Consider the following 24,686-nt stretch of genomic DNA (forward strand, 5'->3'; position numbering starts at 1 on the left):
CCATATTAAGAAAGGCTTGGGGTGTAACTCAGTGGTAGAGGGCTTGGCTAGCATTTACAAGGCCCTTGGTTCAATTCCCAGTGGGAGGAGATTGGTTAATTCCATAAAGTGAGATTATGAGAAATTTTCAAATTAAAAGTTTTCTAATTCTAATCATTTGGTTAAGATAGTGGCCATCAGGGGCTGGGGTTGTGGCTCAGTGGCAGAGTGCTCGCCTAGCATGCACGAGGCACTGGGTTCAATCCTCAGCACCACATAAACGTAAAATAAAGATCTTGTGTCCACCTAAAACTTAAGAATAAATATTTGGAAAAAAAGATAGTGTCCATCAGGTTTTTCCACTATAAAGTTACCATTTCTCCCTATATAATTAAAATGAGTAATCAGTGGAGATATATTGAGATTATGTATATATTTTGTTCTTTATTAAACTTTCATCCAATAGTTTTGCACCTCTCAAAGACTTCTGTATAACTCTATTTTTAGTATTACTTGCTTGACTATTACTAGATGCTGTGATATTGTCAAATATAGATTTGGTCTCCAGTCCCTGGCTTCTGACATATAACTCCCAAAATCCTTGGAATTTCTAGAGTGATAAGAGTTTTTTTTATATATGTTTATGGGGTGACTGGTGGCTGAGGGCCCCTAGTCACCCCATAAACATATGATATTTAGTCTTAAAAGGGTATTAGAAAAAAAAAGAAGGGTATTAGAAAGCTGGAACCAGGGACTAGAGAAGTAACTCATCAGTACAGCACTTATTTAGGATGTTCATGGGCCTAGGTTCAATACCCAGCATCATAACAAAGAATTACAAAAAGTCCCAATGGATGCTATAGTTAGAAAGTAAGGGTTGATGGAGTTGAGGTTACAGTGAATGAGAGAGTTGGTATATTTGAACAGACTTCATGTGAAGTAGCTTTATCACCTTCATCTGATTGTTAGGGGGGATGAACATTGTATCTCACTGGGAAATTGTTATGATTTGGGTATGAGATGTCCCCCAAAGGCTCCTGTTGGGAACAACAAAGGAATCATTGCTTTGAACTCCGCAGCCTTGGACAGCTAGACTGCCCTTTTGGGCTTCTCTCAGTGCAACAGTGCAGAAAGACACACCCATTTGCAAGCAGCTGCTGTTAATGAGGCAGATTCCATGCGTGGTGTGGAATTTATGGGTTCAATAGCTTTGAATGCAGATGCCTGCTTCCCTAGGAGAAAGAGATACCCATGCCTAACTGGCCCTGTGGTGCCAGCTGCCTGGAGGAGGAAGAATTACTGCTCAAGTGATAAGTCCCCAATCAAGCCAACTTCCCCACAGCCTCAGTTCCTTGTTACCTTTGAAGAACCCTTCCTCACAATAAATTCCTTTGGTGTGTTTCACTATAAATAAAGCATTTGTCTGCTTTTCCCTTTGTTAGGATCAGACCCATCAGGTTTCTTCCACTGGTCAAGCCTCTGCTTTGAATACATATAATTCTCATCTTTTGTGTTTATTTCTTTTGTAAAATATTTATTTTTTAATTATAGGTGGACACAATATCTTCATTTTACATTTATGTGGTGTTGAGGATCAAACCCAGTGCCTCATGCATGCTAGGTGAGCAATCTACCACTGAGCCACAAGCCCAGCCCTTGTGTTCATTTATTAATCTTACTTTCCTAGCTTTTATTTGCAGCTGGCCCATACCTCCAACGGGTACATACTCCCTTCCCACACAGGCCGTGGCAGAGAGGCTCCTGTATTAATGTAGGAATATTCAGAGATGAAAGGACTGGATTGTGAAATCTTAACTTAATTAGTCCATCCTAGCTTGAATGGACTAACTGGGTGGTATCTATAGGCAGGTGGGACACTGGGGACGTACCTTTGAAGGATGCACCTTCCCTATGGCCCCTTCCTCTTTTTTTCTCTGCTTTCAGGTGGCCATAAGTGGAGCAGTGCTTCTCCACCATGTCTGTCTGCCATGATGTTTTGCTTCACCCTAGGCCCAGAGCAATGAATTTGCTTCACCATGGACTAAACTCCTGAAACCATGAGCCAAAATAAACTTTTCTTTCTCTAAGTGGTTCTTGTCAGGTATTTTGGCCATAGTAACCAAACATTGACTAATGTGAAAATGTTTCCCCTATCTGTACTGTAAAACAGAAAATATGTAAACCCACCCTTCAAACAAGGGGGCTAGGGTATGGTTGGTCCAGGGTACAATGCTTGCCTAGCATGCATGAGGCCCTAGGTTTGATCCCCAGAAACACACACACACACACACACACACACACACACACACACACACCAGAACAACACAACAAAAGAAATCAGACAAACAATATGAATTAAACATGCTAAATGAGAACCAGTAAGATTACCCAAGCCCACATGATGTACAATAGAAGGAGTGGAGTGCTGGTTCAGAAAAAAATGTGGAGCCTGTCAGGACCTCCCAGTGATGGCTACTGAGACTTTGGAGTTTTTCCACTTAAGGGATGTTTCTTACTTTGCTATGGAACATTAATTGAAGCTACCTCTGTGATGGAAGGACACAAAATGATTTTAAAATGTGAAATGCCCACTGTCTTGGGTGATGTCAGAGAAATTCTAATGAGAAGGGAAGTGCCCAGAAGAGTTACAAGTTTCTGGGCATAATCCCAGAAACTTGAAAGGTTGATGCATGAAGACTGCAAGTTTGAGGCTAGCCTCAGCAACTTAATGAGACCCTGTCTCAAAAAAAAAAAAAGAGAAGGGTTGGGGACGCAGCTCAGTAATAGAGCCCTTGCCTAGCATGTGCAAGGCCCTGAGTTTAATCCCCACTACCTCCAAAAAAATAAAAGAGTTTCATAGTAAAATGGAAATGATTTACATAGGAACATGCAACCAGGGGGAATGAAAGAATCTTTTGTCCTAAGACTGATTTATAGCATGAGGAATGGCAAGATTCTAGAACAGTGTCCTATAATCAGCCATCAACTGACTGACAAAGAGCTGCTGGGTTCATGGATGGCAGTTCCAAGGGAATGGACAACATCCTGGATATTGGAAGGTCACCACTGTGATTGAAGAAGGTAAAAATAAATCAACTTGGTGGACTGAACTGCATGCTGTTTACCTAGAAGTGATGGAAGAACTGAACAGTGCTTAAAAAGCCCCTTGTGTTTGGGCTCTTACTTATTCATGAGCAATGGTGAATGGCCTGACCAAATACTCAAGTAGGGAGGCAATAGAAACCTGGTTATGAAAGGGATGGATACCCAAGTGGGGTACATACTACAGGAATTTGAGGGATGCATCCAAGTAGGACATGTCAATGCCTATCAAAAGAACCCACTTCCGGGTCTTTAGACTGTGAGTCCCATCCACTGCAGGCCAGCTCCAGGCAGCAGCAGACAGTCAGTGCAAGCCACTGAAATTCTCATTTAGGTCAAGTTATTTTAGGATTGCTCTTCTGTATCATAATTTTGGGATGCTCTTAAATTCTTGCATTTTTAAATTGTACCCACTGGGATCTCAAGATTACACTATAATCATTTCATGCATTATCCTTCACTAGGTTCTGCTTAATTTTTAATTTCATTTTTGATAGTCAAATGCCATCCTTTCCTTTAGAAGTGTCCATTGTGCTGGGTGCATTGGCACATGCCTATAATCCCAGTGACTTAGGAGGCTGAGGCAGGAGAATCGCAAGTTCAAAGCCAACCTCAGCAATGACAAAACACTAAGCAACTCAGTGAGACCCTGTCTCTAAATAAAATACAACATAGGGATGGGGATGTGGCAATCCCTGGTACCAAAAAAAAAAAAAGTGTCCATTGTCCCATGAAAGCAGATTCCCCATCCCTTCAATGCTTTCTGTAAAGTGCAGAGATGTCTTCCACCACTGAGCTTGGAGTCTGCCTGAGCACAAGATGCTGATCTTCTCTGCTGACTGGGCAAGGGTTTCATGTGGGTTCTTTTGGTCAAGGAGATGATGATTTGACCTTGTGTGACTGTTGGGCATGCTTTTGTTTCCTGTTTCAATCTGATTACAATAGATAAGCAGAAATCCCATTGCTCACTGGAGGTGGCCACCTGGGTCCATGAGATGAGTGGATATGGGGAATTGCAAAGATGGGCTGAATCTAGATATGTTCTTCTTACACTCTCTCAGGTATAAAATGACAATAAGAACTGTTCTGACTCCCAGCAAAAAAGACTGCAGATGGCTATATGGCAGATTCCCAGATGCAAAGGCCTTAAACTTGGAGGTCAAGTTAGACTGATGCTGGTAGCTTTGGAGATCTTGACAGATTATAAAAGATGCTAAAATTAGAAAAATTGCTCCCTTCCTCACCTGTCGATTTGAGGCATGAGGAAACCAAAGTGGCCTTCCAGAAGTCTTAGCTTCCAATTCAGTGAAATCACTGTTGTGTAACATGGTAGAAACATTCCTTTCATTGGAAATAAGACCTCTACACCAGCAGAGAATAAGGTCACAGTGTCAGGAAACTCTTATTTTCCTGCAAAGATTAGGTATGTAACTCACAAATCTACTAAATTATCTTATCAGAAGACAGGAACAGAGATGGGAATATCCAGGAAAGATCTGTGGAGGAACTTTTTGTCAAATGGGGATGGTACACAAGAGAATCACAGGCTTTCAAGAATGTTAACATCAGCAAAAACAATGCCAGCTTAAACTTAAAGGGACAGAAACAGGACAAGTGACTGTCAGACTTCCAAAATTTCACTGGCAGGAAATGGGCCATTAAAACTACCTGGTTGGAGATGAATGGATAAAGAAAATAGGATACAAATACATAATGGAATATTACTCAGCCATAAAAAAGAATGAAATTATGATATTTTCCAGTCAATGGATGGAACTGGAGACTGTCATGCTAAGTGAAATAAACCAATCCCAAAACACCAAAGGCCAAATGTTCTCTGATATGCGAATGCTAACTCACAATAAGAGGGGATGGGGAGCAGTGGAGGTTCACCAGATTGAACCAGGGAAGTGAGTAATACTTCTTCCACACTGACTCTTTTAAGAACAACATAAGAATACAAAGTGTGCACAATCTAGCAACACAGAAAAAAAAAAACAGAACAGCTAGACAAAACTCCTGGAAAAGCACAGGAAGACTTCAAAAAGGGAGGGAAGATAAGATAAGGGACAGAAGACTCAAGATAATGAAAGATGATAGTGAGGATGAATGAAATTGCTGGGAGTACAAATTATACAATGTTGAGAGCCACAGCCGAAAGGGCCCCAGCAAACTTCCAGCTGCTGGCTGATGATTGGCTCACAGCGGCCCAGCAACATCTAGCTGATTGGCTCCTCTGTGGTGATGCTCATTGGAGATGCTCATTGAGCTGTTTCCCCGCCCTTTCAGACTGCCAGCTGATGATTGGCTCACAGCGGCCCCAGCAACATCTAGCTGATTGGCTCCTCTGCGGTGATGCTCATTGGGCTGTTTCCCTGCCCTTTCAGACCACGGAGCTGCTCATTGGGGGACTTTTTTGGCTCCGCCCATGCGACCCAGCCAATCGGCCTCAAGAGCAGGAGGATGGGGGGAGGTAGTGAGGCTTGTGGTAGAGGGAGAGGCTTGTGGGAAGCCGGTGGTGGCAGTTGGGGCTCTGAGGGTTTTTCCTGAGGAGCTGTTTTGTTTGGCGTGTGTGGTTCTAAAAGTAAAGTTAGTTTCTTTTGACAAGTGGCTCCTGATTGTGTCCAGCCAGACTGCGGCAATACAAATTCTGCTTAGATACAAACAAGTACAGTGTATGCAATAAACATATAATATCTATATTAAAAAATGTCTTTTTTGTAGTGCTGGGGATGGAAACCAGGGCCTAGGGCATGCTAGACAAGTGCTCTACCACTGAACTACACCCCCAGCCCTAAAGTATCTCTTTAATCCTGCTCAGTTAGGTTAAAATGGTCTAACTCAGCCAGGCATCGTGGCTCACGCCTGTAATCCCAGGGGCTCGGAAGGCTGAGACAGGAGAATTGTGAGTTCAAAGCCAGTCTCAGCAACTTAGTGAGGTCCAAAGCAACTCAGCAAGACCATGTCTCTAAATGAAATACAAAAGAGGGGGAGGGGCTGGGGATGTAGCTCAGTGGTTAAGCATCCCTGGGTTCAATCCCTGCTATCAAAATAAAATAAAATGGTCCAACTCAGAAAAATCTAAGGTGAAATAACTAAGTCCTCACATACCCACTGCTAGAAGGCTACAAAATCAAAAAGCCTGACACAACTTTCCTCCATGGGCTTCTTTATGCAGTATTTCATACATCCATTGTCCATAGTTCTTGGATTTTGTTTAGAGGTAGTTTGCTCTAAAACTTTTTTTTGATGGGGGCGGGGGGAATTTAACCCAGGGTCACTTTTCCACTAAGCCATATCTACAGCCCCTCTTATGATTTTTTGGCAGGGTACAAGGGATTAAACTCAGGGGCACTGGACCACTAAGCCACACCCCCAGCCCTATTTTATATTTTATTTAGAGACAGTATCTCACTGAGTTGCTTAGTGCCTTGCTTTTGCTGAGGCTGGCTTTGAACCTCCATCCTCCTGCCTAAACCTCTCGAAACTCTGGGATTACAGGTGTGCACCATCGCACCCAGCCTTGTTTTATTATGAGAAGGGTCTCGCTGAGTTGCATAAGGCCTCACTAAATTGCTAAGGCTGGCTTTGAACCTGCAATTCTCCTGCCTCAGCCTCCCAAATTGCTGGGATTACAGACGTGCACCAGTGTGCCTGGTTTGCTGTAAAATTCTAATTATTCAGGTATATCACTGAATAATTTGTAGATCCAAAGCAATTTTTGTTGACCCATCAGATTTTTTTAGATATGTTAATTTATGCTCATCTCTTCTCTTATCACTCACCAACTGCCAGAAAATTTTTTTTCTTTTATTTATTTATTTATTTTGGTACTAAGGATTGAATTTGGGCACTTTACCACTGAGTTACATCCCAGGCCTTTTACACTTTTTTATTTTGAGACAAGAACTCACTAAGTTGCTGAAGCTGGCCTTGAACTTGTGATCCTCCTGCTTCAACCTCCCAAGTTGCTGGAATTACAGGTGTGCACCACCACACTCATCAAAATCTTGTTTTTAATCTTAAATATGGAATTAAAAATCTTCTATGGCTGTGGTTGTAGTTCAGTGGTAGAACCTTTTTCTAGCATGTGTGAGGCACTGGGTTCCATCCTCAGCACCACATAAAAGTAAATAAATAAACGTACTATGTCCCTCTACCACTAAATTTTTTTAATCTTTTCTAAAAGAAAAACAGCCACAGAATACCTATATTAGCATTTATGACAAAGTTTTAATTAAAGATACTATTTCCTCAGGATGAACCCAACTACATGTATAACCATAAAGCTCTAATAAAAAAATACCATCAAAAAAAAAGATATTGTCTCCATCATCCATTTGATGATTTAGTGAAAGATTTCTTGATCCTCCAGTACCAGGAACTGTTTTTAGTGTAGACATGTTTTTTGCCTCCCAAGAAATAATTTGATAAATCATAAAAATCATATATTTCAGCAGCCTACTATAAATTGAGTTCTCCAAGGGAAAATTATCATTCATGTGCCTGAATGCACTTCCTGTTCTGTCATGTCTTCTCAGAACAAAAGACAAATCTAGATTTCAAAGTTTCTGGCTGTGAACTAAGCATGGTGGTGCATGCCTATAATCCCATCTACCCAGGAAGCTGAGATGGGGAGGATCACAAGTTTAAGGCCAGCCTCAGTAACTTAGTGAAATCTATGTTCACTTCAAAGTGAAACATAAATAAGGTCTGGGGATGTAACTCAGTACTCTTGGGTTCAATACCCAGTACAAAAAAATAATAATAATAACAGTTTCTAGTTGTGTAGGGCATGCTTACCTTCTAAAACTTGTGTTTCCACTTTCTTCCCTCTTTATTCCTTTAATCCTAACATTAATCTATTTAAACTTAGAGTCTTCCTAAAATCCATAGAAAAACTAAAGCAATAAGTAAATAAATTATCAAATGAAAACTGAGTGGGGCTGGGCAAGGTGGGGCATGCCTATAATCCTAGCTACTCAAGAGGCTAAGACAGGAGGATTATAAGTTTGAGGCCAGCCTTGGCAACACAATAAAACCCATATGAAAATTTAAATAATATAAAAATAAGTAAAAAGAGTCTTCACTAGAACCACCTCCACAGGCTTGCCCTAATTAAATCTGTGTTACTATTTAAAAAAAAAATTTAAGGTTTGGGGATGTAGCTCAGTGGTAAAGAGCCTCTGGGTTCATTCCCAGTACTCCTCCCCAAAACTGAGAACAAAAGACAAACAACCCGGGTTGGGGTTATAGCTCAGTGGTAGAGTGCTTGCCTTACAATCATGAAGCACTGGGTTTGATCCTTAGCACCACATAAAAATAAATAAATAAAAATAAAGATATAAATAAAACAAACCAATTCAAAAATGTGCAAAGTACTTGATCAATTTTTCTCCAAAGAAGATACACAGCCGGGCATGGTGGCGCTCTTACAAGATGAAGAGAGTTCTGAGGATGGATGGTAGTAATAGTTTCACAACATTGTGAATGTGTTTAAAAGCACTGAACTACCTATAAAGTATATTTTATTATGTATTTTATCAAGAAGAAGCAAACAAGTAAGTTGTGAACTTCAATGCAGAAGTGCAGCCTCTAGGAGTTGATGGCCTCAGTCTTACAACTCCGAGGAACCCAATTCTGCCAACAACCTGAAAGAACTTGGAAGAATAGTCCTGGCTCTGGAAAAAGATCACAGTCTGGCCAATATCCTTTCATCTTTGTGACACTCTGATCAGAGGAATCAGCTAAGCAGTACAATGAATTCCATTATTATGTATTATTATAATGCACCAATAAAGAAAGAAGAAAAGAATAAAAATAAAATAAGAAGACTTAGGGACATAGCTCAGTGGCAGAGCACTTGCCTAGCACTTTTGAGGCCCTGGATTCAATACCTACCAAAATCCAGGTGCAGTGGCCCACACCTGTAATCCTGACTCAGGAGATAAGAAGATCAAAAATTGAAGGGCAGCCTCAGCAACTAAGCTGTCTCAAAAAAAAAATTATATATATATATATATATATATATATATATATATATATATATATAGTGTTGCTCCACGGTAGAATGACCCAGTTTCAATCTCCAGTACCATCAAAACAAGAAAAAAGCTACCAAAATCTTTTTTTTTTTTTCAGAAATAAAACCTAGAGCCAGGTGCGGTGGTGCACACCTATAATCCCACTGGCTCATGAGGTCGAGGCAGGAGGATCACAAGTTCAAAGCCAGCATCAATTTAGTGAGGCCCTAAGTGACTCAGCAAGACTCTGTCTCAAAATAAAAAATAAAAAGGGCTGGGGATATGGCTCAATGGTTAAGCACTCCTGGCTTTAATCCCTGGTACCAAAAGTAAAAAGATAAAAACAAAGAAAAGAAATATGGGTGGAACTAGAAGACATTAATTATGTTAAGTGAAATAAGGCAGGCACAGAAAGACAAATACCCCATGTTCTCACATATCTGGGGAAGCTAAAAAATAGTTGACCTAGCCAGACATTGTGGCACACACCTATAATCCCACAGCAACTCAGGAGGCTGAGGCAGGAGGACTAAAAATTCAAAGCCAGGCTCAGCAACTTAATGAGGCTGTAAGCACCTTAGCAAGACCCTGCCTCAAAATTTTAAAAGACTGGGGATGTAGCTCAGTGGTTAAGTGCCCCTGGGTTCAATCCCTAGTGCCAAAAAATTTTTTTTATCTCATAGGAAAGAGTAAAATAGTGGTGACCAGAGCCTGGGAAGGTAGGGGATAGGTGGAGACAGGATGGTTAATGAATATAGGGGTACATTTGGATAAAAGGAATAGAGGAATAACTTTTTTTGTGGTACTGGGGATTAAACTCAGGGAGCCAGAGGTGCTCCACCACTGAGCTACAACCCCTGCTTTTTATTATTTTATTTTATCCATTTATTTATTTGTACCAGGGATTAAACCCAGGGGCACCTAACCACTGATCTACATCGCAGCCCTTTTTTCAATTTTTTTTTTTTTTTAATTCTGAAACAGAGTCTAGCTAAGCTGCTTAGGGCCTCAGTAAGTTGCTGAGGCTGACTTCAAACTTGTGATCCTCCTGCCTCAGCCTCCCAAGTCACTGGGATTACAAATGTACATCTGTACCCAGCTGTATCCAGCTCCCATATTTATTTTTTATTTTGAGACAGGGTCTCACTGAGCTGCCAAGGATAGCCTTAAACTTGCAATCCTTCTGCTTCAACCTCCCGAGTCACTGAGATTACAGAAGTGCACCACCACACCTGGAAAGAGGAATAACTTTTCATGTTCAATAACACAACAATTAATTATATATTTTAAAGTAGACAGTATAGAAGATTTTAGATGGTTGCAACACAAAGAAATGATAAATGTCTGGGCCGGAGAAATACCCAGTTGGTAGAGTGCTTGCCTCACATGCACATAAGCCATGGGTTCAATCCCCAGTACCACAAAAAAAAAAAACTCACTGAAAAGAAATGATAAATATTTGAGGTGATGGATATGCCTATTACCTTCATCTGATCATTGCACATTGTATTGATTTATTGAACTATCACCTGGTGTCCAATAAAATGTACAATTATTATTTATTAATTTAAAATCTTTTCTAATATTGAGGATTGAACCCCAGGTGTGCTTTACAACCTCCAGACATTTTTTTATTTGCATTTTGAGACAGGGTCTAAGTTACCAAAGCTGGCTTTGAACTTGCCATCCTCCTGCCTCAGCTTCCGAAGTCACTGAGATTACAGGCATGCACCACCTGGTCTGGCTTCAATTTTTAAAACTTTTATAAAATAAAAACAAACTTAACAGATGCCAGGTGTGGTGGCACATGCCTGTAATCTTAGCAATTTGTGAGGCTGAGGCAGGAGAATCACAAATTCATGGCCAGTAACTTAGTGTGACTCTAAGCAACTTAAGAAAGATCCTATCAAAATAAAAAATAAAAAGGACTGGGATGTAGCTCAGTGGCAAAGCACCCCTGTGTTAAATCCCCAAAATGAATGAATGAATGAATCTTAACAGTGAAAAAGCAACCAGCCAGGTGTGGTAGCACATACCTGTAATCCCAGTGACTTCGGAGGCTGAGGCAGGAGGATCACATGTTGAAGCCAGCCTCAGCAACATAGTGAGATTCTGTCTCAAAATATTAATTAATTAATTAATTAACTAAAAGGGCTGGGGTGCAGCTCCATGGTAGACTGCCATTGAGTTCAATCCCCAATATGGGAAAAATCAGAATAATAACAAAAGATTTTAATCCATAGAAGAAAGGAAGGAACCATGAGTCCATACTAATATAAACAAAAGAGTAAATTGAAAATTTAATGAGGAAGAGGATATTTATCTGACCTCAAAGCCTCTTCACAAACTACTTGTGAATTAAAAGGGAAAAAGAGCAACTTAATGGTGGAGAAGCCTAGCATACCGGCTTTCATCAGGTAACCACAGTGAACGTCATTGCTAGTGGGACAAACTGAGATCAGAGGCCACCTGACCAGATGCACTGAGGATACAGCATGGCTTCTGTGACATCTCTGACAAATATAAATACCCAGAATCTAATCCTGAGGAAGTACCAGGCATGTCCAAATCAAAGGACATTCTATAAAATAACTGCCCTGTAATCTCCAAAAAGTTACAAAAGACCAAGAATGACAGAGGAACTCTAGCTATTGAGGAACACTAATGTGATGCCTGCTGAAGGCTAAATGGAATCCTGACCAGGATCCTTAGCTATACTGGACTCTAGTGGGACCACAGGTGGAACCTGACTGGGGTCTGGCTGGTAGTCGTGTAGGTTTCTTGATTTTGCTGGTGTCCTGGGGTTATGCAGAAGGTCTTTGCACGTAGAAAACACTGAAGCATTCAGAAATGATGGGGCAGCAGGCTGCCAACTTACTTTCAAATATTCAGAAAGAAAAATTGTTTGCAGTGCTGAATCAAACCCAGGAACTTAAGTATGTTTAGCCTTAGCACGGAGCTACCTCTCCAGTCCTTTGTCTGTCTTTTTTGAGTCAGGTTTCACTATGTTGCCCATGCTGGTCTAAAATTCCTGGGTTCAACGGATCCTCCTGCCTCAGCCTCCCAAGCAGCAGCTAGGACTAGGGACACCCACCCCCACACCCACTGGTTCAGGGGGAAAAAAAGGCATTTTTACTGTACTTGCAACTTCTACATAAGCTTAAAATAGTTTCAAATACAAACTATTAAAACAAAATCTATTCATCAAAACACCATCAAAGGCACTGTAGCTCAGCAGTAGAGCACTTGCCTGGCACACATGAGGCACTGGGTTCAATCCTCAGCACCACATAAAACTAAATAAATAAAATAAAGGTATTGTGTCCAACTACAAATAAAAAATAAATATTTAGAAAAAATAGTTACAGTTCCTTGCTTAGGATTCGTCCCTGCTTGTGGCACTCCTAGTTGTAGCCCTAGTCCTGCTACATTGCATCAGGTAGGAAGAAAGAGTCAAGGTGATATGGGGAAGAAACAGAAAAGCATAGTCATCATACCACCATCCTCTTTCCTGCATCCATCAAAAAAAAAAAAAAAAAAAAACAGAATCTATTTAATGGGGATACTTCCTTTCCCCCTCTTACATTGAAGATGAGCAAACATTTGAGAAAAAGTGTAAAATCAGTCCTTCATGTTTGTATCTCCCCCCTCCCACTCCTGTTGTAAAGATCCAGGGCTTCAATTGCTTGCTGCAGTTCACTGCACAGGAATACATGCATTCCTGGGTCAGAAGAAATGTGACTCGGGGGCCCAAACTGGTGCAATATCTTCTGTTGTGCATCTTTTATAGCACTGAGAGCACTAAACATACCACTGAGTAAGCAAAGACAAATCAAGAGGCAGTGTCTATTCTTGTCTGCACCCATTTGTGGCCCTTGGGGCTACCAGCAATGGTCTGACTTGACAACTAACTATGTTCAGGATCGTCCCCCTGGGGAATCTGCCACATAGATATCTACTGTCTCTGTCTCTTTTGTTGGCAAACAGAACAGTTCTTATTGGTGTTTTTTTCTTTGGGGGTACACAAAGAATTATAACTGTCCCTTGGTATTCCTAGAGGATTTGTTATAGTACCCCTGCAAATACCAAAATCCACATAAACTCAATCCCTCTACAAAATGGTATAGCATTTACAAAAATCCTTTATATGCCTCCATTGTGTTTTTGTTTTCTGCAGTGCTGAGGATCAAGGTCAGGGCCTTGCACATGCTAGCTGAGCTATATACAATGCCTCTTGAAATCATCTCTAGGTTACTTATAATTCCTAATACAATGTAAGTGCCATGTAAATAGTTGTCATGCTGTATTGTTTGGTGAATAATGACAAGAAAAAAGTCTATACATGTTTAGTATAGATGTATTTTTTTCCAAATATTTTCCATGCATGATTCCATACATGTGTGGTACACACAGGACCAACTCCTCTAGGTAGATTCTCTCCCATCTCTGAATTGCTGCAATACTCCCATATCCACTCATTTCATGGACCCAAGTGGCTACTACAAACAGACATATAAGGATATCTGTTTGTTGATTCTATTCACCTTCTAATGCTGAAGGGGAATCTTCTGATGGGCATCAATGTGTCTCACTTTCATGCCTCCCTCAAATTCCTATAGTGATTTCCACAGGGACATTAATGGCCAGTATTTCATTGCCCTTCTGCCTGACTATATGGCCAGCTCTCAATTTTGTTCAATTCTTTCATCATTGCTAGCAAGTAATAAAGCACTTCACCCAACTCAGGTAATTTGCATTTACTTTATTCAGTCACAGTGGTACTGTTCCAAGTCAGGATACTGTCCATTTACCTTGGAACTACGACCCACAAACCAAGCAGCTCTTTGTTGGTCAGCTGAAAACTAGGACACTGTCCAAGTGACAACAGAATCTGCCACCTCATCATATATCAATTCCAAGAAAAAAAGAGTTTTCTGATGCTCATAAATATGCTAACTCCATTCCCCTGGCAGCATATGCCTATACAAACCATTTCCATTTTATTATGGAATTCCTCTGGAAGTAGTGCATTTCTCCATCAGTCAAGACATCACGGATATTTTAGGTCTCAAAATTACTTAATGTCCTTCAGTCATAGGGACAGTTTCAGTTAATATCTATCTGATAGCAAATTAGTAACTATCCCTCAAATGGAAATTCTCTAGCCCAAAATCCTAGTAGTTACCACTGGGAGGCGCTCATGGGCTTTTATCATAAGCACCAGACCATATTCTACACAGGGCTATTGTGCAGAGAATTTGTCTATACCAGTACCCCGGTTCTATTCTATACATTGTGGGCTTGAACAATTTTACAGGTTCCCATTTAGTATCTCCAAGTAATTATCTTCAAGTAATACTGCTTAAAGGGTGAATTAACAATACCAAGGAAGGGAAACATTCCATAATCAGATATGATATCCATCTCCATAATACATTTAGGTAAAAGAGATGCCACTACTTGTCATCAAGCCTGTTCAAATAGAGCAATTCTTCCCCACATTTTTACCTTGATCCCATTAACCTTTACATTCCTATGTGTAGCTCCATTAGGATTGCTGAAACAGGTTTTGGTTTTAGGATGCCAGGTAGGGCAAGTGTTCCCCAATCAGACATAATATCCATATCCATAGATCATTCAGGTAAAGCCCATTTGAGCATGTCAATTTTCATCATAAAGTCCCCCTTAATCCTATCAACCCTTGTATTTCTATATTCTCTCAATCCAATTGTAGCCCAAGTTAGGATTTCACCAATGGATTTTGGTACCTGAGTGAATGAGGCTCCCATGTCTTAGATCTAATTACTTTCAGTTAACCCACCTAAAGAGGAAATTCTGGCCTTCGGGTACCCTCAAAGACAAAATTAGAGAAGGGTAGAAATGCAGCCAGGTCACCTACACAATACAAGATTAGGGCAGACTAATAATATCATAGGTGATTACATGACCACTGTCAAGGACAAACTCTTTAACCAAACTTTAGTCAGGATCCTCACAGCCCTCTTCTGGACTAGGCCTCATCCCTGGACTCACAAACCCAGTTTTACCAAGAATATTGACAAACCAATTTAGAAACGATTGCCCACCCAATCAAGTTTTTCTTCTCCTATCATTGATAATCAAACCAAATTCCTCTTCCTCCATCTTTGATACCTAACCCAGTTCTTCTCAAGAATTTTCTGGGACTGGGGTTGTGGCTCAGTAGTAGAGAACTTGCCTAGCATGTGTGAAGCACTGGGTTTGATTCTCAGCACACATAAAAATAAATAAAGAAAACAAAGGTATTGTGTCCAACTGCAACTTAAAAATTTTTCAAAAAAGAGTTTTCTATCTATTCCTTCACCACACTGACCATTGGCCATGAATCCCCGTTTGTCTCTACTGCATACAGAGTTGAGTTTGATTTATCTTTTCTATTCCAAAAGTCCTGAATAAAGTCTTCCTTGCTGTTTTTAACAAGAGTCTGAATAATTTTGCCATGATACCAACCAAGAATCAAAGATTCCTCATCCCTGCTTTTTCAGCCTTTTTCTTCCCAAACCACATACATCTATAACTCACAGTACAGATGCTAGCCAGCGTTAAGACTTACTACAGCCACTGTGGTGGTGCATGCCTGTAATCCCATTGACTTGGGATGCTGAGGCAAGAGGATTGAAAGTTCAAAGCCAATCTCAGCAATTTAGCAAGGAACTCAGCAACTTAGTGAGATAAAAGGACTGGGAACTCAGTAGTAAAGCACCCATGGCTTCACTTCCACAGTATCAGAAAAGTAAAAGAATAAATGACATAGTATTAAAAAATTACTATAATGCTCAATTAAATAATAAAGACATCAGTATTGAAAGAGGGCCTCTAGTCACTGTCCTAACTAACTCCAATTTGTCTCCCTGACTCCATCTTGCCTCTCTGACATGTTTATTTTTTCCTTCTGAGTTCTCCTCAGTCATTTTCTTCTTGGACACCAGGAAAAACAAGTCCGATGGATAAATATCTTATTACAAGAATAGTAACTATAATCCAGGCAACAGCAATTTTCTTATCTTCATCAAGACCCTGCCTGATCATCTTGAGATAATAATCAACCAGACCAAGACCTGAACAGATTATCTAGCTTTGCCCCTAGCTAGGCAAATCCTAACCCTTCCCTTCATTTCTCTTTCTAGAAAAACCTCAAAATTCTTCTCAGTCCCTCATAGACAGATCTTTGGTTTTTTTCTGTTCTTCTCAATGAGACCACACTGATTAAAACTCCTTTCCTGCTGGGCATGAATTCAACCATTCAGGAGGCTGACGCAGAAGGATTGCAAGTTTGAGGTCAGCCTGGGCAAATAAATTACCAAGACCCTGTTCCAAAATAAAAATTAAAAGTTCTGGGGCTAGGGATGTTGCTCAGTGGTGGAGTGCTTGCCCATGAAGCCCTGGGTTCAATCTCCAGCAACACACACACACACACACACACGGCTAGGGATGTAGCTTAATGGTAAAATACCCCTGGGTTCAATCCCCACTACTGCAAAAAAAAATTAATTTAAAAAACTCCTTTCCTAGGAAAGCATGATGCATTCTTGTAACCCCAGGTACTCCAAGGCTGAGGCAGAAGGATTGCAAGCTCCAGGCCAGCTGGGCAACTTAGTGAGACCTCATCTCAAAATTTAAAAAGGGAATTGGGGTTTTAGCTCAGTCAGTGGTGGAGCACTTGCCTCATATGTATGAGGCACTGGGTCAATCCTCAGCACCACATAAAAAATAAATTAATTAAATAAAAGTATTATGTCCCTCTATATCTAAAAATGTTTAAAAAATTAAAAAGGGCTGGGGATGTAGCTCAGTGATAGAACACTTGCCTAGCATGTGTGAGACTCTGGGATCAATATCCAATACCATTTAAAAAAAGCTGCTTTCCTGCCTTCACTATTGCTTGTTTTTTCAATTGTTATCTTGAGATATGTGACTGAGCCTAGTCTGTTGGGACCCCCAGAGCCAGGGCCTTCTTCCTAAAACTCTGGTAACATTACTGGTGAAAGAATAGATGAATAGATCAATGTAACATGGTAAAGAGCCCCAAAATAGGCCCACACAAATATACCCAACTGATCTTTGACAAAAAAGCAAGAGCAAGCCAGGCACAGTGGTGCATACCTGTAATTCCAGTGACTCAGGAAAGTGAGGTAGGAGGATCACAAGTTCGAGGCAAGCTTCAGCAAATCAGTGAGGCCCTAAGAAATTTAGTGAGACTGTGTCTCAAAATAAAAAAAATATTATAAGAAAGATCTGAAGATGCAGCTCAGTGGCAAAGTGTCCCTGGGTTCAATCCCCAGTGCCAAAAAAAGAAAAAGAAAACAGAAAAGAAAAGAAATGAAGAAATAATGAGTTTTTGTTTGTTTTGCCATGCTTGGGATGACCAAACCCAGGGCCTTGCCCATTCTAGGCAAATGCTGTACCACTGAGCTACATGCTTAGCTAAGAAATAATAGTCTTTTCAACAAATTATGCTGGAACAACGTGATATGCAAAAATTAAAAAAGAATCTAGCACAGACATTATACATTTCATAATGATTAACTCAAAAATGGATTTTTAGAGCTGGAGACATAGCTCAGTTGGTAGAGTGCTTGCCTCATATGCACAAGGCCCTGGGTTCAATCCCCAGCACCACCACCGAAAAAAAAAAAAAAAAAGGATCATAGACCTGTGTGTATAAAACTTCTAGAAGGTAACATAGGAGAAAATCATGTGATCTTGAGCTTGGCAATGACTTTTTAAATACAACACCAAAACTATGATCCACAAAAGGAGAATTTGATAAATGAGACTTTATTAAAATTGAAAACTTCATGCCAGGTGTGATAGCACATGCCCATATCCCAGTGACTTGGAAAGCTGAGGCAGAAGGATCACAAATTCAAGGCCAGCCTCAGCAACATAGCAAGATCCTGTCTCAAAATAAAAAATAAAAAGGGTTGGAAATGTGGCTCAGTGGTAAAGCACCCCTAGGTTCAATCCCTGGCATCAATAAAAAAATAAATAAAAAGAAAGCTTCTGCTTTGTGAAACACAGTATTAATAAAATGAAGCAATAAGGCACAGACTGTGAGAAATGTCTGTAAAACATTTATCCAGCAAGTCTTACCCAAAATATATTTTAAAAAATCTCTTAAGGGCTTGGGATGTGGCTCATTGGTAGAGTGCTTGCCTAGCATGCACAAGGCCCTGGGTTTAATCTCTAGCACTGCCTAAAAATTTAAAAATTAAGGACTCTTAGCACTTGCCTAGAATGTGTGAGGTACTAGGTTCAATTCTCAGCACAACATACAAATAAATTAATTAAATAAAGGTCAACAACAACTAAAATAATATTTTAAAAAACCTCAACAATAAGAAGGCAAACAAACTGTGTCTTGTCCTTTAATTGAATAAATTTGAGGGGGTAAAAAAACAATTAAGTCTGGGTGCAGTAATACATGCCTATAATCCCAATGGCTTGGAAGGCTGAGGCAGGAGGATTTTGAGTTCAAAGACAGCCTCAGCAGCTTAGCAAGATCTTGTCTCTAACTAAAATATAAGAAAGGGCTAAGGATGTGGCTCAGTGGTTAAGCATCCCTGAGTTCAATCCCCAGTACCAAGAAAATAATAATAATTAAGAAATGAGCAAACCTGGCATGCACAAGGCCCTAGATTTAATCCCCAGTACTACAAACAGCGCACGCACGCACACACACACACACACACACACACACAAATAAGCAAAGGTCTGAACAGATATCTCACCAAAGAAGACATTCAGATAGCAAATAAGCATGTAAAAATGTGCTCGATATTATGTACTATATCATTAGAAAATTTCAAATTAAAACAATAAGATATAGTTGAGTATGGTGGCATATGCTTACAATACCAGCTGCTGGGAAGGATGAGGCAAGAGGATCATAAATTCAAGGCCAGTCTCAGAAACTTGAAATAAAATTTAAAGAGAGTTGGAGAGGTAGCTCAGTGGTAGAGCAGTTTCCAGCATATATGAGGCCCTGGGTTCCATCCCCAATACTGAAAAACATTTTAAAAAGTAAGGTACAACTACACACGTATTAGGGCAGTTAAAATCCAGAATACCAACTATACCAAATGCTCATGAGAATATTCAGGAACAGGAACTCTCATTTGTGGTTGGAAGGGATTCAAAATGCTGAAAACCCCTGGAAGACAGTTTGGCAATACTCTTACAAAAGTAAACAAAATCTTACCATAGGGCTGAGGATATAGCTCAGTTGGTAGAGTGCTTGTATAGCATGCACAAAGCCCTGGGTTCAATCCCAGCACCAAAATAAATAAATAAATAAATAAACAAGCAAACAAACAAATAAATAAATACAATCTTACCATATAACTCAGCAATTATGTTCCTACTTGTGTAACCAGTTAAGTTGAAAACTTAGGTCCACAAAAACATGCACATGAATTATCAGAGAAGTTTTATTCATAAATCTCCAAAACCTAGAAACAACCAAGAAGCTCTTCAATACGGGAATGGATAAACAAACTGTGGTACATATATACCATGGAGTACTACTTAGTGGTAAGAAGAAATGAACTATCAGGTCACAAAAACATATGAAGGAACCTTAAATATAAATTACTAAGTGAAAGAACCCAGTCTTAGAGGCGGGAAGGAAAGAGAGGGAGCAAGGGATTAGCAAGGACGGTGGAATGTGATAGACATCATTATCCAAAGTACATGTATGAAGACACAAATTGGTGTCAACATACCTTATATACACCAGGGATATGAAAAATTGTGCTATATATGTGTAATAAGAATTGTAATGCATTCCACTGTCACTTATTTTTTTAAAAAATCAATAAACAACAACAACAAAAAAGAACCCAGTCTGAGAAAGCTAAATAGTATATAGTTCCAACTACATTGACATTTTAGAAAAGGTAAAAACTACAGACAATCAGGTGCGCCTGTAATCCCAGTGGCTCGGGAGGCTGAGGTAGAAGGATCAAGAATTCAAAGTCAGCCTCAGCAACAGTGAGGCGCTAAGCAGCTCAGTGAGACCCTGTCTCTAAATAACATACAAAATAGGGCTGTGGATGGGGCTCAGTGGTCGAGTGCCCCTGAGTTCAATCCCTAGTACACACACACACACACAAAAAAAAAAAAACTATAGACAAACAAATAATCTGACCCAGTGTGATGGTGCACACCTGTAATCCCAGTGACTTGAGAGGCTAAGTGAAGAGGATTATGAGTTCGAGGGCAGCCTCAGCAACTTACTGAGCTTAGTGAGACCCTAAACAACATAGTGAATCCCTGTCTCAAAATTAAAAAAGTAAAAACATCTGGGGATATAGCCCCTGTACCAAATTATCATCACCATCACCACCACCACCACCACCATCATCATCATTATCATCATCATCTGTAATTGCCGGAAGATATTTGGGCAGAAAGAGGAAAAGCTGAAGCACAGGTGACACTGCTTATATGAAACTGGAGGGGCTGGGGATGTGGCTCAAGCGGTAGCGCGCTCGCCTGGCATGCGTGCGGCCCGGGTTCGATCCTCAGCACCACATACAAACAAAGATGTTGTGTCCGCCGAAAACTAAAAAATAAATATTAAAAAAATTCTCTCTTTCTTTCTCTCACTCTCTCTCTCTAAAAAAAAAAAAAAAAAAACGAAACTGGAATGCTGGGCTGGGTTTGTGGCTCAGTGGCAGAATGCTTGCCTCCCACATGTGAGGCACTGGGTTCAATCCTCAGCAACACATGAAAATAAATAAACAAAATAATGATATTGTGTCCACACATAACTAAAAATTTTTTTAAAAAAAGAAACTGGAATGCTGGGGATATATGTCATTAACTTTTTTTTTTTTTTTTTGGTACGGGAGATTGAACTCAGGGCCACTTGACCACTGAGCCACATCCCCAGCCCTAATTTGTATATTATTTAGAGATAGGGTCTCAGAGTTGCTTAACACCTCGCTTTTGCTGAGGCTGGCTTTGAACTAGTGGTCCTCCTGCCTCAGCCTTCCAAGCCCCTGGGATTACAGGCATGCACCACTGTACCCAGCCTTTTATAACATTCTTGAAATGGCAAAATTATTTATTGTATTAGGAGACAGTTTAGTAGTTGCCGGAGGTTAAGGAGGGAGTGGGGATGGGAGGGGAGTGGTCTCGGCTATTAAAGTGTAACATGAGATATCCTTGTGGGATGGATGTCAATATCCTGGTAACGATCTTGTACCAAAGTTTAATAAGATGTTACCATTAGGGGAAACTAGGTAAACAGTACATTGCAATTGAATCTATAATTATTTCAAAATAAAAACGAACTAGAGAAATAATGAAATTTCTTTCATAGAAAAAAGTAGGGGCTGGGGATGTGGCTCAAGCGGTAACCCGTTCGCCTGGCATGCGTGCGGCCCGGGTTCGATCCTCAGCACCACATACAAACAAAGATGTTGTGTCCGCTGAGAACTAAAAAATAAATTAAGAAAAAAGTAGGCTCTTCCTCCTTACCTCAAATGGTCTTCCAAGTTCTCCTGGAATCTGTGCAGGGAACCTCTGTGGTGATTTCCCATTAGCTGGCATGTTCATCCTGGACCTCAGTCCCCCTTCCAAAGCTGGGGAGATGTCCGTATGCAGACAATTCTGCAGCCTCCAGTAAGGTACAAGGCTCAATGGCTCCACAGAGACATCAAGAAATCCTAAAAGGGACAGTATCCATGTCATCAGTGTTGTTCCACATTCACCCCACAAAATTCAACAACCTCTATTCTGAGTATTATTCAGCATGGATTATGAAAATGATAATGAAATCTGGGATCAAATTAATGGACTTGGAGTCCCTTATCCTTGAGTGGCTCCACAGGGTGCTTCACACTCTACAAGCCAGCCTACTCTTCAATTCCAGATCTGGGTTTGAAGGGAGGGTAGAAGTGGGCCAGAGAATGGTGAAACTCCAAAGGGTAGGTAGAGAAGGGACTTGTTCCTGGGGACCTGGTAGGTGACTGAAGACAGGAGACTTAGCAATCTCAGTGAAAATGAATGGGTAGTCTCTTCTGCCACTTTTTATTATTTTTCCATTTTAACATTTAAAATCTTTCTCCTTCTCTCTTTCTTTCTATTTTTTCTTTTTTTGTATCAGGGGTTGAACTCAGGGGCAATCAACCACTGAGCCACATCCCAGCCCTATTTTGTATTTTATTTAGAGACAGGGTCTCACTCAGTTGCTTAGCAACTTGCCACTGCTGAGGCTGGCATTGAACTCATGATCCTTCTGCTTCAGCCTCCCAAACTGCTGAGATTACATGTGCATCCCCAGACTTTTTATTTTATTTTGAGACAAGGTCTTGCTAAATTGCTGGGGTTGGCCTCAAATTTGAAATCCTCCTGCCTCAGCCCCCCATATTACTAGAATTCCAAGTGTGCATCACCACACCAACTGGAAAAAAAATGTTTTAAAAACTCTCTTAAAAATTCTTCTACAGGGCTGGGGATGTGGCTCAAGCGGTAGCACGCTCGCCTGGCATGCGTGCAGCCTGGGTTGGATCCTCAGCACCACATACAAAGATGTTGTGTCCGCCGAAAACTAAAAAATAAATATTAAAAATTCTCTCCTCTCTCTCTCTCTCTCTCTCTTTAAAAAAAATTCTTCTACAGGGGAGTCTGAGTCTCTCCTTTCCAGAAGATGATAAACATTAATACTGTTATTTATTACATCAGCAAATTAGGGGTGACATGCTGCTACTAATTTATACCCCAAAGGCATCTAGCACAGTTCAACAACCATTACTAATAAAAGCTCAAAATTAGGGAAGAAGAAAATAAGTTAAATATCACAAAAATTACTTATGAAATTGAAACATAGCCCTGAAATATTATACCAAAAAGTAAATGGAACTATTGCCATTGAAATTAGTAAAAAGGGCAGAGGGTGTAGAAGAGTTCATGCTTAGCATATGTGAGACTCTGGGTTCCACTCCTGCATCACAAAAACAAAAAAGAAAAACAGGTAATCCCAGCAACTGAGGAGACTGAGGCCGGAGGATCACAAGCAGGAGGCCAGCCTCAGCCACTTAGAACGTGTCTCAAAAAATAAAAGAGGCTGGGAATGTAGCTCAGTGGTAAAGCACCATGGAATTCAATCCCTAGCACGTGCATGTGCACACACACACACACACACAAAAAAAATAGATTCCCGCTATGTCTCAAAAATTGTTTTGTGAGCTCTAGATGAAATAGAGTAAACATTGAGAAGAAATGAAAATGTAGCTTTCTTTGCCAGTGATTTGATTTTATACATAGAAAACTTACCAGACTGCTAAAGGGTTACTAGGATTCACAAGGTACAGTGAAAAGGGGCTGGATTCGAGATAAAATGATAACAGCAGATACTTTTTCCCTATAATAGCAATGAGCAAATGGAAATGGAAGAAAAATCTATTAATAATTATGATAGCAGGAAACATATAAAACATCTAAGAATAAACTTGTTAGAGGAGCTGGGCCTATACAATTAAAATGGTTTAGAAACCTGGACAAATATGGCTGCACATCTGTTATCCCAGATATGGGGGAGACTGAGGCAGGAAGATCAAAATTTTAAGACCAGTATCTACAAGATGGTGAGGCAGTAGCTCAAAATTTAAAAAATAAATAAATAAAAATAAAAAGGGCTGGGGACGTAGCTCAGTGGTAAAGCACCCTGGGTTCAATCTCCAGGAAGAGAAAAGACAATTTTAAAAAATGATGCTTCAAGGGAGCTGAAAGCAGACTACCCCAGAGGCTCCTAACCTTGACCCCCACAGACTCCCATTCACTGGATTCTTTAATTCACCAGCAACTGGCACACAAAACCTTCCAATTTATCCTTCTCAAAATACAACAAAGCCATCACCTCAAAACCACCTGAGAGACTGTCACGCCATATACCCTCATGCACTGGCTTTAGTGCCGCGCGCCGAGACTTAAATGGCCTCTGAGGACCATTTCCGTTTCCTGTCCTCACCCCAGACACTGCAGCTTCTAGGACTGTTGGTTTTGCACCCAATCATAAGGGCTGAGAGGTTGCAGTCTACTCACACTTGAACAAGGTGTTACGGATCGGCAGAGACTTTGGCCATGAATGGCGTTATCAGGAGATCAACATGGCCGCGCTAAGTCTTCTCTCCATGAGGGCCGCCATATTCGCGCCCAATTCCGTACAGCGGGCTGTTCCACAGAAGGCGGGATCAAGGGGGGTGTTCAGGTGTAGAAGCCTGGCGAAGGCAAGCTTCCGGTAGACGCTAGACTTTGGAAATGGATTCTGTAGATCGCTACAAAGTTTAGCAAAACAAAGTTGCCTTCCCTTCCGGGAGCATAGGGAGGTGTGTACCCTTAGCTCCCAAGTAGATACATTGAGCAAGAGGGGAAAGGACTCAGAATGGTACAATCCTCTTCTTGGCGCTACCACTGGGATGAGGAGGAGAAGTCAGGTTAAAGCGGTACAGGTTCCCTCATGGGCGATACCATTGGAGAACAGGGGGGAAGAATCAGGGTGATAAGTCTCCTCTTAATGTGCCACAATTGCCGTAG

General features: G+C 40.6%; 1 protein-coding gene across 3 annotated transcripts in view; it reads right to left on the reverse strand.

Annotated features, from left to right (window-relative positions):
* Znf157 (zinc finger protein 157) overlaps positions 1–24,296 on the reverse strand; it is a 40,907-nt gene extending 16,611 nt beyond the window's left edge. For 2 of the 3 annotated variants that reach the window (XR_009226646.1, XM_058578714.1), the window contains exons 1-2: positions 24,121–24,226; positions 21,630–21,817 (exon numbers count right to left, since the gene is read on the reverse strand). Coding sequence is in view for 2 of the 3 variants with exons in the window: in XM_058578714.1 (XP_058434697.1) it covers positions 21,630–21,817; positions 24,121–24,166 (234 nt within the window). In the remaining variant the exon portion in view is untranslated. Of the gene's footprint in view, positions 1–21,629; positions 21,818–24,120 lie in introns of all 3 variants that reach the window. The other variant, XM_046442578.2, reaches the window with a different exon arrangement.
* Between the last annotated feature and the right edge of the window lie 390 nt (positions 24,297–24,686).

Source organism: Marmota monax, unplaced genomic scaffold, assembly GCF_021218885.2.
Source record: "Marmota monax isolate L192 unplaced genomic scaffold, Marmota_monax_Labrador192_F-V1.1 WCK01_AAM20220418_F8-fsc00170, whole genome shotgun sequence".
NCBI lineage: Eukaryota > Metazoa > Chordata > Mammalia > Rodentia > Sciuridae > Marmota > Marmota monax.